The sequence below is a fragment of the Vicia villosa genome, linkage group LG4 (genome assembly GCF_029867415.1).
Source record: "Vicia villosa cultivar HV-30 ecotype Madison, WI linkage group LG4, Vvil1.0, whole genome shotgun sequence".
Taxonomy (NCBI): domain Eukaryota; kingdom Viridiplantae; phylum Streptophyta; class Magnoliopsida; order Fabales; family Fabaceae; genus Vicia; species Vicia villosa.
The window spans coordinates 19,678,108-19,697,294 of NC_081183.1; the positions used below are offsets into that span (position 1 = coordinate 19,678,108).

At 36.5% G+C, this 19,187-nt stretch overlaps 2 protein-coding genes across 4 annotated transcripts; one reads left to right on the plus strand and one right to left on the minus strand.

Annotated features, from left to right (window-relative positions):
* Nucleotides 1-27: 27 nt before the first annotated feature.
* Nucleotides 28-8,370, minus strand: LOC131594624 (cyclin-T1-4-like). 3 transcript variants are annotated; one of them, XM_058866802.1, is made up of 7 exons: nucleotides 8,067-8,370; nucleotides 6,696-7,010; nucleotides 6,258-6,339; nucleotides 4,641-4,775; nucleotides 2,026-2,201; nucleotides 1,785-1,936; nucleotides 28-1,532 (listed from the first exon to the last, which is right to left on the minus strand). In XM_058866802.1, the coding sequence occupies exons 2-7, from the start codon at nucleotides 6,920-6,922 to the stop codon at nucleotides 451-453; spliced, it is 1,854 nt and encodes a 617-aa protein (XP_058722785.1). In that variant the 5' UTR covers nucleotides 6,923-7,010; nucleotides 8,067-8,370; the 3' UTR covers nucleotides 28-450. The 3 variants fall into 3 exon arrangements, with proteins under 3 accessions (XP_058722785.1, XP_058722786.1, XP_058722788.1); XM_058866803.1 differs by having other exon boundaries at nucleotides 1,399-1,532; nucleotides 1,734-1,936; XM_058866805.1 differs by having other exon boundaries at nucleotides 1,515-1,532; nucleotides 1,757-1,936.
* Nucleotides 8,371-10,116: 1,746 nt separating this feature from the next.
* On the plus strand, nucleotides 10,117-11,025 carry LOC131596855 (uncharacterized). The gene is made up of 2 exons (XM_058869591.1): nucleotides 10,117-10,494; nucleotides 10,606-11,025. Exons 1-2 carry the CDS (start codon nucleotides 10,117-10,119, stop codon nucleotides 11,023-11,025), a joined length of 798 nt encoding a protein of 265 aa, XP_058725574.1.
* The last annotated feature ends 8,162 nt before the right edge of the window (nucleotides 11,026-19,187 follow it).

The window sequence follows — 19,187 nt, forward strand, 5'->3', positions numbered from 1 at the left end:
TTAATTTCGCTTTCTTCATCAATGATATTAAATCAAATATCAACTTCCAAGTGTTATATATATAAATAAACTAGACACTAGAAAAGCACTTCAAACTCCTAAACATAGTACAGAATACCAACAATCTTCCCTTTTAGTTGCTCAGCGCTCATAATTCATAATCATCCTAACTACAATTATTTCACAAGGGTAATCATCAAAAACATGGATCATGTGGGAAAATGGACATTCCATTACAGGTCTCACTCTACTATATATTATAACACTTACCTTCTATAATACAGTTTTTCCCAAACGTCCATAAATTGAGGAAATGACATTTGTCCCTCCAATCAAATTGAATTTGTTTTCAAGTCCTTACAACAAGTAAAATTCCTCTATCAGAGAGTTCCATTGACAGCTAAGGAGTTTATGACCAGAAAATATTTCAGAATAATAACTTGCCCATGCTCAAACATGGTTTTCCTGAGCATGCCTTTTGCTGTCTCTCTCAGTATGGCTTAGCCTGCTGGCCTTGCTCCGATCTTCAACATAATCAGAACGATTATTGTGGTGAGATCCAGGGCCATAATTATGTCGTTGTTTCCCCTCCGCCACTCTATCAGGTGAGCTTCCAGCTTTCCTCTTGCGGTGGCTTGATTTGGGTGAAGAAAGACCTGCACTGACATCATCAAAAGCTGACACCTCACCTTCTTCCACTGCAGTTGGATCCAGTTCGCGTGATGGAAAACTCCTTACCCCATGAGGTTGCTCGTCTGCATGATCTTGGTGTCTCGCATGTGTGTTTTCATAATCTGATCTATCTGCTGAGAGCTTAGACCAGTTCTGCCTTCTATCTTGTTTACTCTTCTCACTCGGAGGAGGCAATTCTATTCCATCTTCCAGTTCCTTCTCAATGAGATCATCGTCATCCATGATATCTGTTTTTTTGGTTATATGACCAGCTGCTTTCCTTCGTTTTTCTAATGCAGCCTTTACTTTGTCTCTATCAATTTTTTTAATGGCTTCTTGAGGAGGCCGGTTGAGTATACTATCCCTGTGATCTGAGTTTCTGCTGTTATGTTTATCTCTAAATTCAGCGTGATCTTTGGTTTCAGTTCTCGGAAAATTGTTTTCTAGCTCTTTCTCACCATTATCAGATCTGGATCTCACTGTATCTTGAGCTTGGTGAATGTTTTCCTTATAAGTAAGTTCCTGCTCAGGTTGTTGATTAATTTTGACATCGTCTTCAACCCGGTGCTTCATTTCTACAGCCCCATAATCACTGCTTCTACCAGGATTTGAGACGGGGCGTCCAACCTGATTAGCGCCAGATGAATCAAACATGGTCTTGGAAGATGAAGGCTTCGACGTTTCAGGTCTTAAACTTGTGCCTCCGGTCTGGGAATTACTGTTTGCAGCTACAGTTTCATCATTACTTGGAGCTTTTACAGAGGTCCGATTGGAAGTCGCACCTCCTGGAGTTCCTTCAGCCTCATTGGAAGGCGGAATTCGATTTTGCTCATAAAGCTCGAGCATTTGGTTACTGACTTCTGCAAAAAGTAGGTAAATATTGGGTGTTGCATTGAAATAAAATTTAAAAAGTATAAATAACTGCTGTTACTCGATGTTGGCATGATTGTAATACTCTAATACTAGAATACACTAAAGATACCACCACACTCCAAAAAGAGGGAAATATGAAACAGAAATTAGAAGCCAGAAAAAGAGAAATGATAATGATGAGTTGGTACTTTTGTTTTTTTTTTCTTTATACCACTAGTATCGAAAAAAAAGACACCAACCCTCCAATTGGCGTGGGGTGACATCAAACTCTTGCCACCAGACCTTCTCCCCATCTGATGGGAGCTTCACCTTTAGAAACTTGGCAGCAAGGAATATAGCTCCAGCTGCAATGTGATGGGGCTTAAATTGCAAGCAAAGAGATGTCCGAAGTCTGCGCATGTCACACCCTAATTTCAGGAAAGGAAATTCAAAAGGCCATTGGCCATAGCAAAAATGGTGTAAACATCATACGAATCATACCCATCATTTACGAAATTCCAAGCAACTTGAGCAAGGGCATTTTGAGCAACTTTAAATTTCTTTATTGCCTCAACAAGAGGTTTATAAGGATGGTGCACATTAAAATCAAAACCAAGAGTTGCAAGAACAACCCTCTCTGCAAGTAGAATTAACTCCTTCTGCTGCTCATACACTTCCTGTTCCAGTTTTTCATGTACAAAAAAATGCATGAGAAAATTTTATATCACTGGAGGTAGGAAGAAAATGTAACTTCAACAGAAATTTGATTTTGAAAGAAATTTACTTTTGGTAATAGAAGCACAATAAATCTAGATAAACTTCCTGTGCTATTTTTGCAAGTTAAAAAAAATATTAATTACATGAGAAAAATTAAGTCCTGCTGCTCATACACTTCCTGTTCCATTTTTGCATGTACAAAAAAATGCATGAGAAAAATTTATAATACAGGAGGTAGGAAGAAAATGTAAACTTCAAAAGAAATTTAATTATGAAACTTTCGGTTATAAAAAGACAATAAATCCAGATAAACTTACTGTGCTATTTTGCAGGTTAAAAAAATTAACTACGAGAGGAAAATTAATAAAACTTGAGGTAGGAAGAAAAATAATACTTAAAAAATCAATTTTGAAATTCACTGTAGGTTAAACAAAAACAAATTTTAAAAAAATTAAACTCAGTCTAGATATAACTTGCAAATCATTTTTGGTCTGCACCAGCTTCCTAGCAACAGGGACAAATAGGACAGACAAGTAAACATTTCCACTACAGTGGATGTTAGGTGGAAGTTAATCATGAAAAATGATATCTACCACAGCACCTAAATCAAACAACTGGACAACAAACAGTATCAATAGGAAGTTATAGTTCAATACAGGGAGCAGAGATCGCTTGATAATAGAAAAATAGGTGTTAATAAGAGGGAAGGGAACAGTTAGAGAAATCAGGTAGCTCAACTCGTTTAAGCTAAAGGGTTGAAGGATTTTCAAGAAAAAGACTCGGGTCAAACCCATTCATTTATATTGGATTTCAAAAACAAACCACAACATCGAGAGTCCTCTACACCAGGATATGGCCAGAGCTTCTCTAACTCCAGCCTCTTCCTGGAAAGTTAGTTGCAAAAGAAACGAGGAATGCTATGTGTGCTGCTGCTGGATTTATGGGAATGAGAGAATGAATCAGGAGTGAAAAAAATCTTGATCGTGAATGAGATTCAGTTTAGAATTAGTTTTAAATTTTGACTCCAGACTGCAATGGAGAATAGCGGAACTGGGGGAACAGAGAACAGCAATAGAGGCTAAAAATCAAATAACCAAGTTTGGATATGGACCTCAACTCACCTGTCAGGTTTAAAAAATCAGATAATCCAACTATGATAAAAAAAAAATGGGCCAAGTCATTTTTTATTATCAAATTGCTGATATTTTTTTTAAAATGATTTGGATATGGTTGTGCTTAAGGCCTTGTAACTGTTTAATTTGTTCGCCCCTACATTCATCTCTATGAAGTTAAGAAGAATGTGGCAGCAGTAGACAACGTCAAAAAACTTCTTGCATAAAGACGCAGGAGATTATAGACTAAGAAACCTGGGAAAGATAGGGGTTCTTCTGCCTAAGCATAAGAAAGTTGAAAAACGGGAAGTAGACGGTAGCACCAGCACAAATAACAACAAGGAGTACCAAAAATTGGCGAAGGTGGAACTTCCGAGTTTCAAAGGGAAATAACCTCTAGGCAGGATTGATTGAGCTGAAAACTTTTCAGGTGCAGACAATTAAACGGGCACCCTAGTTCTTCTCATGCAGGGGTTAGTGACTCAACACTGCTCAATATCCTCTAGGCAAAATTGGCATGATAAAAGAGCAGAGCAAACAGATGAGCGCAACAGACAAGTGATTGAGGATAGAAAAACTAACTAGAGTTGCTAAGAACTAAGGATGCAAAAAATAAATCAAACAGTAAAAAAGCTATAGAATAAGACTACTATTTACATAAATGAGGATTTACAGAGGAAATGAATTCCTAGTGCCACAGCTCTTCTGATCATGTGAGCCGAATTCCCCTCATGATTCCCTATTTTACTCTTTTACTGCCTGCGCAGCATTTCACACATTACCTCACTTCATTCTTCGCCCACTCTCCCTTTTTCTCTATTCTGTACACCTTAGAACCACATGACACTCGCTAAACCGAATCTGCATATGGGCCAATTGCCTCAGCTTGGGCTCTCTATCAAGAGTCAAGGATTGAAGCATGGTGGGGAGATGACTAACGGGAATCCCCAATTTGCCACTTTGAAGTGAAGATGGATTTTCAAAGGGGGAGGCATTAGGATAGTAGGCAAAGAAACAATAATAACCACTGATTGAAAAAGAAAACACTCGAGATTTTAATTAGAATATGCACCCGGAAAACAAGTTATGAAGTCGTTCAATACCAGGCCATTAATTGCAACAGTTACGATTCAGCACTTTAACCTCTAAAGTAACCCCGCATCCAGAGGAGCCCAATCCTTATCACATTTACTATTCATACGTTCACCCTATTTCTTTTTGTCTCTCTTCCTATAATTCAATTCTTAATTGTGGGTTGTTAACAGTGGGACATATTAAGTTGCATACCTTCTGTTTGATTCTCTGAACTGCTGTCGGATCTTTCTTATTTATAATTTCGTATGAAACAAGGATCACATCTTTCAATGGCCGGGGAGTTTCTTCAACCTTGCCAGCAAGAAACATGCATACTGTTGCAACGGTCTGCAAAACATTGTAAGTAATTAATTTTTACCATGTCTTTAACTTAATATTTCATCCTACATACTATTGAACATGCATCCTGTGAAGATAAAAAAACAATTGGTGACTAAGCATTCAGACATGTATAATTGACGGGAGTACATGTCCATGGACTTAAATAAATGCTGAAAAAAATAGGAAAGTCTAACAAATAGAAGATAAAGATGACAATAGATCCATAAGTTTGCTAAATAAAGAAAAAGGAATCCAATACAGAAAAACACAAGAAATATCGGCTGTAAAATTTTTGTTCAAAACAATATAACAAAAGCATAAAATAATATGTGAACATAGATAGCACAGCAAGAACTCAAACAACTGACAGAGTATGAAGTAGGCTGATGACCGACATAGAACAATTCTACAAATGCAATTTATGTTTAGCCAACAATAATCATATTATAAGGAAAGTCATTAAACTGAATTCATAATAGTTATTTCTAACCTGGTATGCTATGAGGCTACAAACTTATAAAACAAATAAGCATCAATCCATCGGTTTAACATGAAAATAATTTATAATCATCATCACCCAAGATGCACAAAATATTAAGCCACGCATAAATATTAATATCTTTGAATCTTATACGAACCAGAGAATAAAACCAATCATACTACCATAGTATGTACATAGTTTTGATACCTAAATAGCTAAATAGTTATTCACATCACACTTCAATGATTATTGCCTACAGACTAACCAAGATAGATGATGGAAGTAGTAGAAAAATATCAAACAAAATATGATATTGTTATTTCATCGGCGGAATAATCCGTAATAACCCAACTCATAAAGCTCACTGATCTCATGAGTTTGAGTTGCCACCGGAATCCTACTCTAATCAACCAAACCACATTGTGATTTATGAGCACGGGATCAGTAAATTGCATAGTGTTTACAATTGTCCTCAGATCCATAAGGTATGGTAGGATAGTGATTGACTCACTAGGCCTAGATTAAAACTATCCAGTTAGTTGGATGACTGAAAAAGGAAAATATAATATTCTCATAATAATTTCTCTCAACAATGTAGCATTATGCATTTAATGTGATAATTTCAGAAATTGATATACAATAAAGATAAAATACAAGTCCAACACCAATAAAAAAACAAGCTAAACATTAACCAAAAATCTGGCTGATTGCCACAACTTCTATATTCAACTGCTGACAATAAAACTACCGATAGATAGGCTGCTAACTCTTTCGCCTATATATGCCAATCATTGTATAACATACAGTATAACATACACCTTTCCATTTCACAGTACCCTACAAAATACATGGATTCTAACAAATGGAATTATCATAACAAAATACCCAACAATCTATATTGACTATCCAACCAAAAAACGCATATGCATAAAATTTATTCATGCTTCAATCAGATAACAATTTACCCCATAAAATGTGTGAATTTGAATTACAAAATACAGACTCACCCTCCTGTCATTCTTTGCATGGGACTGCCGCAGAAAGAATCTGTGACAAAATATTATTGCTGTTGCAATAGTTACTTGAGGTCTGCATCAGATTTAAATCAGTATCAACATCAGGATAAAAGAAGATCAGTAATTTTGTCACCATTTATGAGAAATTTTAAAATGATAAGAAACAAACCTTTCCATAAATTTCTAGAAATATAATCTATAGACACGTTAACTCATTAGAATAATCCTAACGAGCTCCAATAAAGAAACAAACCACATATAAAATAATCTTACCTTAAGAAAGATTTTAAAAATAATTTGCCGACAACAGTACATAATATAAAGAGAAACCAAGAATACTTGCAATGATGCAATGTCTTAAATGGAACATAAAATAAAAAGGAGTTATTGCAGTTAAGATAGTTGTCTAAGGCTACCAATAAAACTCACACTTTAAGTCTCATGCCTAAATCTTGCAGAAATGTACAGTATGATTTGCGTAGGTATGTTTCTTTCTTCAAATCTATGCCGTCTCCTTGGGATGGTGAATTCTCTTCAATCTCCTTCCTCGAAAAATACCATCTTGATCCATCCTCTGGCTTCTCTTCAGAGTATCTTTGAGAACCAACTTGATGTGCTCCTTGTTGAGAGGCATCACCAAGCAACAATCCAGCCATGAACCGAAAGCTGGTTAAACTTGGTTTGGAAATATATTTATACAAATTTCACAATGCAGTGATCACGACTCTAATGTCCAACTGTTCCCTGTCCAATAAGTACACTTATGAGAAACAAATAATAAAAACACAAATCACTAATTTGCAAGATAAATAATTTAATTCCCAATTATGTTACAACGTCCTTCTTTCTTTGTTTTAATCTGGATATAAATAATTGAATGTGCACTAGGTGTTTAGAAAAACGAAACTTCTTCATAACTACTTATTTAATGAGCACTAATTAGGGGTGTCAAACAGGCAAACCCGCTTCGCAAAAGCCGGTAAAAATGGGGCGGGGCAGTGTGAGCATAGTAGAGGGTGCGGGCCTAAAACTTTGGTCCACCCCGCAAAAGTATGAAGGCGGGGTGGGGCGAGACTAACGAGCCCTACACCTCTAAAGCCTAAAAGTAACAAAACTCATGTTAATGCCCGCGCTCGCAAAAGTCTGCAAAAAATGGGACAGGCCGCAGGCGAACATAGTAGAGGGTGAGGGCCTAAAACTTGGGTCCACCCCCGCAAAAGAATGCGGACAAAAAATTCAGCCAGACCCGTTTTGCCACCCCTAACACTAATCATATAAATACTTCCAAAAAAATTATTTCCACCATTAAAGAGATTACATGATTAACCATCACATTAGATCTGAGTAAGTTCTTTTAACAAGCTATTTAAACGTGCATACGAAAAATAAACTCAAGACCGCTAGTAGACATATAATCTATTTACATTAACTCTTCCAATTTCCAAACACTTGAGCAGATGATTATAGAATAAGTCTAAATAAGCTCTTTAATGGCCCTAGTGACTATAATATGTTACTTATGATGTTAACCAATCTCACATTTAGCAAATTTATTCTCACAAAAAAAGTAGGTACAAATATTTTCTTACAACACTATCATTCACTGATATATGATGAACATGTATACAACAGGGAACTTCACATCAATCTCAAACAATTCATCTTCCTCAATAAACCTTATCAAACTACTGTTCCATATACCACTCATAAATTATCAATCATAAAAAAAAATTTAAAAAACAAACAAAATTTCAGTCATAGCCATATGTAAAACTAAACATGAATAAAATTAACCGTTACCTGAAGCAAAAAGCGAAACTGAAGTTCAGTTTCAGAGCAGGAGAAAAAAAATCGATGAGAGCGATTCTCCGTGACCAGTGGGAACGCGAAACCGAAACCAGTGAGGAACAACCTGTGATGCGGCAAAGGGGGAGATGGAGTGAGAGGTTGGTCACGGTGTGTGGGTTTGTGCAGAGAAACGGAGAAGGAGGAGGAGAAGAATTGGGAAAATTTGTTGAATTTTGGAATTAGGGTTTAGAGTGATGTTGAAGAGAGAAGATACAGACTCGCCGTATCACCGACCAATGTATCTTGATATTTTCTTTCTCTTTCCTTTTGTTTAATAATAGCGCTTTTCAAATAAAATTAATTTAAAAAAAATTTGATAAAAATGAAAGAATGATTTAGAAAATTTCTCAACCCACCCCATAACATTTAGGCGTACCACCGAAATGACAATTTTGTCCTCGTGCTTTCATAGATGGATCTTCGGAAGCACATTTTTTTTGTTTGAGTTTACTTTGTTTCGTAGATGCATCTACGGAAACATTTCGTAGATTCATATACGGAAGAGTTTGATGTTATAGTTCGCGCCAGACCATTCCCCTCCTCATTCTTCAGTTTTTATTTGCTCTCTCTCTCAAAAACTCTCCCGACCCAAAAATCAAACAACTCCCTCCATTGCATTTTTTTCTCTCAAGTTCGGCCGGCATTGTTAACATCAACAACCTACACATTCCATCAAGTTTAAATATCAATTTAATCGGTAAATTTTCAATATTTTGAGTTATTTTAGAGTAGTTGTGAAATCGAATTAGAATTCGATATTTAGGTGTATAGTTGATTGGATAGGTTTAGAAATAGTGTTTATAGACAATGTAGGTAATGTTTTAGGGTTTAAACGCACGATCAAGGCACAAAAATGGTTTTTCTGGTGATTGAACAGTGGAGAAGACGTCATTGTGGCGTTCTCTGCTTTCAGTAGCTTCCGTAGATCCATCTACGAAAGAGATGTATGTTAAGGCACTTCTGTAGATGCATCTACGGAAACACCCAAAGTTTTTGAAAGAAAGGTCCTTCCGTAGATCCATCTACGGAAGAGTATTTTTCTGTTTTTATTTTATGTTTATTTATAAATACGCAATTTCTAACTCGATCATTTTGTATCATAATGTAGACATCATGACTCATGGTCCGGATAGGGACATACATGGTAGGACAGCACAGCACGCATTCGTTCGGTGAGAACGGACGTTGTGCACAGTATCTCAGGTGACCAATGGAGTTGCGGTTGTACCTGACCCACCTTCTACTTCTACATCCGACACACCCGCTTCAGCCGGGCCCATTCTTTCACCTGCATCAGCCAAGCCTACTCCATCACCCGCTCCAGCCGCGCCCATTCGTTCACCTACATCAGTCAGGCCCATTCCATCACCCGCTTCAGCCGCGCCCATTCTATCACCTGCTTCAGCCAGGCCCACTCCATCACCCGCTCCAGCCGGGCTTTCTACGTCTACTACTCCATCACGAAGACCTCAGAATGATCTTAAGGGTGCTTCAGCTTCAGGCTTGCCACCACCCTCACGTAGACTTTGTCGGGTCAGTTCTTCTTCTACCGGGCCACCTCCGGAGGTACACGAGGATGATCTGGTGCGAGGGCCAGAGCCTGTTTGGTACCCTGGTAGGCCCGTAGATGCCTCTCTACTTACTGGATATGCAAATCATGCTGCGAGACGTATATGGGATGGAACTGTAAGTTTTATTTGATAGTTACATATTTATTTATTTTCTTCAGCTCTCACCTTGATTATTACTGACCGTTTAAATTTTTTATAAAATCCCAGAGGTTCTACAACCATGGGCAGAAGATTAGGGATCTCGCGCAGCCTGGCCAGCCATGATTTCAAGAGGTACTTGCAGCTTCAGGCTTGAGGGACCTTTGTACGCTCGGCTACCATACTATACATAATGGTATGCTTGCAGCCTTTATGGAATTACTATCACCATAGATGATGTGGCATGCCTGCTTCATCTACCTATTAGAGGTACCCTCTTTCGTCACAGTGGGATGACGAAAGCAGAAGCTCAAAAGATGCTGATTGTTGAGCTGGGGGCTGATCCTGATGATGCCCTTGAGGAGGTCGAGAGGACTCAAGGGGGCCATGTTAGGTTTAGCTTCCTTCAGACGCAGTATGACTTAGAGCTCACTGCGGCACACCAGGCTGAGGGAGATGACTTGGAGCAGGCTAAGCATAGAGAGCGGGCGCTGAGGTGTTACTTCCTATGTTTGATAGGCACCCAGCTATTTATGGACACGAGCTCGACGTACACAGATGTCGTATACCTTACGTACTTATCGGATATAGCAAGTATCCATGAGTACAACTGGGGAGCGGCTGTACTGGTGTACAATTACTACAGACTGGGAGAGGGATGCCTGTGGAAGGCAAGAACTGTGGCGGGCAGCTGTACACTTTTAGTGGTAACAATCTTATACTCTTCTACTCTTTTATATTTTTTAATAGTACTTTAAAATAATCGTGTTTTGTTGTTTCAGGCTTGGATACTACAACACTTCCTAGACATTATTGGCTGGGAAGAGGTGTCCACCTACACAGAGGTCATGTCGCGTGCCAGTCGTTTCATCCCCCGCAGAGGGAACCAGAATCCGAATCCATACAGGCGCGGTCTTGACCGCATGGCCGCCGAGGACATCAGGTATGACTGCTATGTTGCGCAACGGGAGACGGTTCCGTTTGACGAGATAGCTCTGTACTCCGGATGGTTGGCCGCCAGCTCGACCATTGTTGTACGCTATATTCCGGAGCGCATCATACGAGTGTTCAGATTTGAGCAGACGATACCTCACGATCCTACTGCCTCAGCTCCTATCTCCATGACCCGCATGCAGTTAGAGGAGATCTTCGTAGATTGGGAGCAGCACGTGGTCCCTGAAGAGGCACGGGCGACATCATGAGAGCACGATTGGAGCTGTGCCGAGGGATACATCTCTTGGTACTACAAAGTCTCACACCCTTACATTCCTCCAACTGTCGGGGGAGGTCCGCCTAAACCAGGCCACGAGGAGATTCTTCGTGCGCATCAGGCTCAATTGGACCACACTCTGGATCTTCTTCCTCTGTGTTATTAGATAGCTGACAGGGGCCTCAGAGCTATTGTAGAGGGTTCTTCCCGGAGGGGACTGCTCATAGGCGTGTCCTGGATGATATGATCAGGATGGTAGAGAGTGCATTTTTGTACCGTCGATATTGAGCCAGGACCCGAGGGACACTTGACGCCATGAGTAGAGCCAGCAGAGCCCTTGGTGGACTCGGAGGCGAAGACGGAGCTGGAGGACAAGGCCAGGACGGTACGCAGGATGCTATCCGGCATACTCAGTAGTTTTTTTATAATGTATTTATAATTGATTTGTTTATGTATTTTTGATGATGTTCTCGACTATTGGTTTGGATTATGTATTTGACCGACATTATTTATAGGGTTAATAGTAATTCACCCCCCTGTAATGTTAGCGAATTTTGCGTTTCCCCCCTCCCTACCTCTTGGCAACGGTTTTTTCAAAAAAAATCGTTGGCAAAACCTGCTTTTGGCAACATTGGGGGGTAAACCGAAACTCGCTCATATTACAGGGGGTAAACTACTATTAACCCTTATTTATATATGGTATTTTTATTGGCTGATGCATTGTTGTCTTTATATGTAATTCTTAATTAAAAATGTGTGTGTTTAAAAAATGGAGTTTTAAACGGGAAGTATACCATTAACCGTTATTTTCCTTGTGATGTATTGCGATGTTTGAGTGGACTAATTGTGTTGATCTGTCGTTGTTGAATCGTTGTTGTCGATTGGTTATTGTGATATATTGTGATGTGGTGATGCTACTACTTTGTGAATTATTGTGAAATGCAGGAAATAAAGTGACGACGAATTACCTCTAATTATTGGTAATATTTGCGACATAGGCGTATGCCTCGTGACGATTTTGTCGTGATTATATTTGTGATGTTGCATTCATTGAGTCGCATATGAATTCACCAAATTCATATTATACATAACCAAAACACAAGTTTCATGTATAAGTTCATTTTTTATTCAAAACCTATCCAAACATTATTGAATAAATTATTAGAATACATGAAAACCCATCTTAAATCATAAGCATACAAGATCCCAAGTCAAATCATCAAAATCACAAAATTTTCCAGATCAGGCTGCGCTACGCGCCCAGACTACCGCGCTACGTGTGCTGCGTTTTATAAAATGGTTCGTTTATTTTTCAAGATTATGCTACGCACGCTCCACCGTGCAACACGCCCTCTGCGATATTTTGAAAAAATCCAATTTTTGACAGCAGTTCCGAAAATCACTTTTAACCAACAAAAGTTCATCCAAACAACAATTAACCATATATATAAGGTTCCTAATCATGTTTCTAACCATGGGTCATCATTATAACATCATTAAACATAATTAATTTACAAAATCTCATAGATTTACTCAAACCCTAACATATGAAATTATGAGGAATTGAGAGATGAAAACCTAAGCATACTACTACCCATAGCATGTTATACCATACCCATAATAATAAGGATTCTCCCCTCCTTAGGTTAAATCTCCTTCTATTTTTAGTTACCTTTTTCTCCTCTTTCTCTTATCTTCTCTTGAGCTCTCTCTTTTCTCTTCTTTTACCAAAATGAAAACTATGAGAATGACCTAATTCTCTTACTATCATTCTCTTAAGTTAATGGGCTTAGCTACCCATTCCATCCTATTATATATATTCTCAACTATTGAGCTCAATAGCTATTAACTCATTATTATACCAATAGTTCAATTAACCCTATTAGCATAATAACACATAATTAGTTAATTATCACACCAAATAATAATTAAATAATTATACTAATAATAAAATAGCTATCAAATAAATAAAATAGAAAAATTGGGATATTACAAGACGCCCTCGGCATCTTCATTCGAGGGAACCGATATACTTTTATCAGGTTATCTGCAACCTGTTTAGCAGATGCCAATTAAGACCACCAATGGTTGAATTCCTTGAATACAAAAAAGGGTTGTTGAAATAGGAAGATTGGGAGTTCTGAGAGTTGAGTAGTTTTTGTGGAACTTAAGACACTGTTGAAAGCGGTATAGCGGCAAGCAACAAAAGATTTGGAAATATTCATCCGGGATTTATCGTGTCCACAGAGATTGGTGAGAAGAACCGCTGTTCGACTATCTCGCGTTCTAAGTTTCATGATTTGGGTGCGGAAAGGTAAATGCGGGAAAAGTAAATAAAAGCAGATAAACAATCTCAATAGCCTAAGAGAAATAGTTATGGAATTGCATTTCGTTCTACCCGTCGAATACTTAAATCTGAAGATCTATCGCTCTACACTAACAATACGCATCAACATCACCGGGCATCACTCGAGATGCCACATCGGTGTCCATGTCTGCAACACCGACGAAAGCTCAACCGTACTATTCACATCAGCGATTTCTCCACCGACACAAACAACACGGAGGCATTAGACTCGATACCCACTAAGATTGTTAGTCCTGAATCCATGTCTGCAACCCAGAAACTAACAGTTATCATTCCTAATCAAGATCTATGGTGTTCATGTCTGCAACAACACAAATCCAGAGCATTTAAGCAAAAAGATCAAGAACAACAACAATGATGATTTGTAAAGCGAATATATAAACGATCCCAAGATCCACAAATATACATACAATAAGAGTAGAAATATACATACAACACCCACCATTGGAATGAAACAAAGGGAAGAGAGAAGATGAACTGGAAAGATCTCACTGGTACAATGAAATCGAGTCAGATCCATGATCAATCCACATGACGTCGCACCCAATGGTGTTTCCTAAGCCTCTAAACTACCAAAAAAGGATCAGAGCTCAACTTGTCAAGAAGAGGTGATAAAAAACCTAGAAAAATCTGTTTAAAACTATTTATACAAACTGATTTACGCACAGCGCGCGACGCGCCCAATCCAGCGCGCGTAGTGTAACATCCCGATTTTTATTAATATTTTATTAATTATATTAGTAATTATATTATTTGGTGTTTTTAATGATTATTTGCTTATTTATTCATTTATGATGTTTATTGAAATTTTCGCGTTTTGAGATGATTTAATCGGTATCAGTTCAGGATAGCGGATTGATATTTAATCAAAAAATTTAATGTTTCTATTATTAGAAACATTAATGAGTTAATATTTAGCGTTTTGGGAATTTTCCGAGTAATTAAGATTAGACCGGAAATATGAGACATTGAGTTATTGGAGGATTTTATTAGTATTTATTTTACTATACTATTTTATGTTATTTGGTGTGTTAATTATTTATTTAATTATTTGATATGTTAATTATTTATTTAATTATTTGATGTGTTAATTATTTATTTAATTATTTGGTGATATGATAATTAATTTAATTAGTTGACTATGTGTATATTTGTATTGGTTTAATTTATTTGAACTAAATAGAGATATTATAACACTATGTCTTATTGGGCCTAATAATTAAATTAAGGGTATTATTCTTAAGCCCAAATAATATAATATGATAGTAAGAAGTGAAGGGAGTTAGGGTGACATATCTTTTTCTTTGGGTCATTTACTGATAGAAGAAAAGTGGAGAAAGAAAAGAGGAAGAAAAATGGAAAAAGGGGAAGAACAAGGGAGAAGCTAGGGTTTCCAGAAAAATTGAAGAGGTAAGGGGGAGAATCCTTATTATTATGGGTTAATATAATTGGGTCAATGGGTAGAAATATATTTAGGTTGAAATCCCAAATTTTTATGATTTTGACATTTTAGATTTTGAACAATAATCCATGAATTTGGAAATGAATTAATATGCTCAGTATTTGTGAGACACACGTCTGTTATATCACTTAATTCCTTTTTCTTTTATTCAATTATTGGTGGTGTGTCGTGATTTGCACTTATTTTATTAGGTTTTGAGGATTGGTTATTTGTTCTGTGTCAGTTCTATGCATTGATAGATTGAATTAATTTCCAATGTTTTCCTGCATAAGTTCTACTTGACTATAATTAAGGCTCCATGCTTTTTGATAGAACACAAGTGCTGACACGGTACTGTTATCATGTATATCCTATTTTTATGAAATCACATTGGAACTTGACCTGGATACAGTTTGGTTCCATTTCTTTTCTCTTCATTTGCATTATGTTGATTTGCTATGATGTAATTTGACAAAAATTACAAATGAAGTCTGTCTCTGTTTGACACATGTAACATTTGATGTTCCATAGAGGTGCCATAGAAATTCCATGATGATCCATGCAAGATCCTAGTATAATTATAAAAATAAAATTGAATATTCTAACAAGATGCAAATGTGGCTTATATTAGTTTATTCAATCCACTGTAGCGATACATATATGCAGTGTATAGTGGATATGAGATGTTATTGTGAAACATTAGTAATCATGTAATAAAAGATAAATCAAAATAGTTTCGTTTGACCGAATAGCCGAATTAAGTGGTATAATTAGTTGTCCGGAATTTAATGAAAATTTACGTGGTAGCTAAGTCTAATTAGTAGATTAACATGGTGGTGTTATTTTGTTGAAAATATGATATTTTACAAATCGACCGAAATTGTGTTTTATTTAAATATTCTTTATAAATAAATTTTAACAATTTAATATAATTGTCAATAGAGTTGTTAGAGTTGTCAATAGAGTTGTTAGAGTTGACAATAAGTTGTCAGAGTTGTTTAGAGTTATTAAGAGTCATATTTTTAATTGTTTTGCGTAATTTTGACATGTTTAGAGTTGTTAGTGTATGATGTCGGTGTTTGTTTTTTTTGTTGAAACTTTAACAATTCATATCTTTTGAACCGTAACTCCGTTTGAGTCTCCGTTCGAAGCGTTAGAAAGCTAGCGCGATATTCTTTTCAATAAAAAAATGGTCTTGAGCAATAGAATGCTAGAAATTGGAAATGGAGTAGAAATAGGAGTGAATTAAATTAATATAGTGTGATTATTACTTGGTTAATTAAATTAATAGTTGAATTAATTTTAATAAGACTATTTATTTGGAATATACTTGAACTTGGATAAATTATTCGGTTATCGGTAAATTACGGTATTTTGGGAATTCGTCCGTAATTGTGTTTTGGCATGAATATGTTTATGTTGAGAATAAATATATGTATATGCTATGATGTTGTGCTAATATTGATTCTCTATGAGTAGTTGGATAGCATTAATTCTAATAATTAATTGTTTGATGTGGAAAGTGTGTATTCATGTATAATTGACAAAAATGGGAATTAACATGAGATAGTATGGTTACTAGTGTTAATTGGATTGTGTGAATCGTAATTGATTAATTGGCCTCTCATATGTGAATGATGTGTGTGTTGTGAATGTTGTGTACAATTGGTGGATAATTCATAGAGTTGAATTATTGTGATATGCGGAAAGTTAAGATGGTAGGGATGATCTTAATTGCATATATTTGTGATATTGTACATGTATTCATATCATAGTGTGCCTTGAAACACAGGTGGATTTGCTTTGAAACACAAGCGGGCTTGGATTCTAGAGTGAACCGGAAGCGTAAACTATATGTTTACAATTGGTGGACTTTGGTCTTGTCCGAATCGGAAGTGTGGCTTAGATTCTAGAGTTATGAATCGGAGGCCGGTGAAACTTAGAATTTCACATTGGTACCACATGCATAGTGTCACATGTTTCATTGAGTCACATTAGAGTTATGTGATAGTTGATTATGTGCATTATGTTGTTATGATATGTGCTTGAATATGATAATTGATTATGTGCATTATGTTGTTGTGGTAAGTGTACGAGTGAACAATTGATTATGTGCATTGATGTAGTGATGCTATGTGTATGAGTTTGGTAATTGATTATGTACACTTGGTTTGTAGTGATAATCGTATTAGTTGATAATTGGGAAGGGGTGATGTTTGAATACGTAATTGGTTAAATGCGAGAATACGTGATAATTATGGCTATGTGTATAATTGAGAATATAGTATTGAGATATTATACTCTTATACTTGGTGTATGCTCAATATATGTGAGTATATTGATTCATATTATTTTACATGACTAGGCAAGGTGTTATGAATTCCTATACTTGTTGATTTTAACCATTGTATCTCATTATACTTTCTTCATAATGGTTTGTATTCTCACCCTTCTGTTTTAATGTTGCCCTCGTTTGGCGACATGCAGGTTTGACGATTAGTAGCTGGCATGTGATCTAGTCGGAGTTTCGTCCGAGTTGCTTCGTAATTAAGTAGCGAGTCAATGCTCTGGTCATGTAACACTGGGTAGCTTAGATGTCGAACTCATGTTCTATTTGCTTATGTATTTTGTTATAACTGGTGAACCTGTTTAATTAGTTACTTGTTGTTGAAAGGCTTTAGGCCAAATATTATGATCATGGTATGGGACATGTATCATTTATATGAAACACATGAGTATTAATTCCACTGTTAATGCATATTCTGGATGAATTATGATTATATGTCAGGTGTTATTTGAAATGACCAGGTGTATTGTATTTTATGGATAAATGCTGTCGGTTTTAAAAGCTTTTTTTTAGTTTTTGAAAACGTCGATGTGACGCTCTTTTGAGTTATATGCATGCTTATTCTCTGATTATATGCTTATTATTTTATGGGGTAAAAAAAGGGTGTTACACGTAGCGTGCTCTTACTTATGTACCAAACCGCCCTAACGCGCGAAGCGCCTTAAAAAGCGCGCGACGCGCCCAAACTTCTGCCAGCATATGTTCTTCAAACTCAAAGAGGGCGCGAAGCGCCCTGCACCAGAACAGTAGAATTATTTCCTCTTTGCTCTCGCAGCCGTGTCTTCGACACTTTATTCCTCAAGGCTCCGAAAACGCAAGAATACCTACAAAAATACAACAAAACTATCAAACGGTATAAAAGTGTATGAAAATACAAGTATTCGTAAAGTACACGTAATTACTCAAAAATGGGGGATTATTCAAACGGTATTAACAAAAAGCATTGATAAGTGCCACTATTTACATACACAAAATAACTACAATTTGACACTTAACAACTCTCCCCAACTAGAATTTGTTTGTCCTCAAACAAGGCCAAACACTCAAATCGCAAAAGTAAAAATTCAAAAAATCAAGAATCAACAAGATTTGGAAAAACGAAACAATTGTACGGTTCAAACAAAAACGTACAAACAAAGTAAATACTTACCACTATCCTACAACGACAACATGAAAATGAAACGATTCCTAAGTACAAAAATTCATACAAAACATCCAAAAACAAAACAAGCTCAATAATGAATCACGCCTAGCAAAAACTCATCGGTAGATGAAAAACACCGAAAGGTGAGGACTTTGAACACTCACCCGACAAACTTGCAAACAATAGACAAAATTATGCATTCATCTAAAAATAGTATTGAAAATGCAACGACACGAATCACAAGGGCTTTCAAGGTTGTAATGTGGCTCGGTTAACAAACAAGTGATAAGTCCTAAAGCTAATTGAAACAAAAACTTGCCTAAACCTAAGGGAGTAATTACTTCCACAAAGTTTCAAACAATATAATTTCAATCAAACTTCTTCTTTATCACAAATTGTCAAACCAAAACATAATACTTATTAGCACACTCTTATTCCAAACTCTTTTTGTTCTTTTCTTATTCAAATTTTTCTCTTTTTTCTTTCTTTTTCTTTTCTTTCTTTTTCACATTTTTTTCTTTTCTTATCACAACCTCATAATCAATCAACCAAATAGTAAGTAAACATTCTCTCCCCAACTTGAATTCAACCATATTATCAAAGTGTGAATACTCCCTACTTTCTAAGGCAAGGTAAAAATTCAAACCAAACATCATGGTTGAGGGTTCAAGAAAACAAAGAATCAACTTCCATACAAAAATGAGAACCAAACACTCATAAACAAGCATTTAGCAAAAACAACATGGACATTGACCAAAAGGCTCAAAAGGGATACTAATGATCTCACACTCACAAGGTGAATTGAATATTTGGCTATGGTAGTTGTGCTCAAAATCAAACAAGTGCCTTGATCA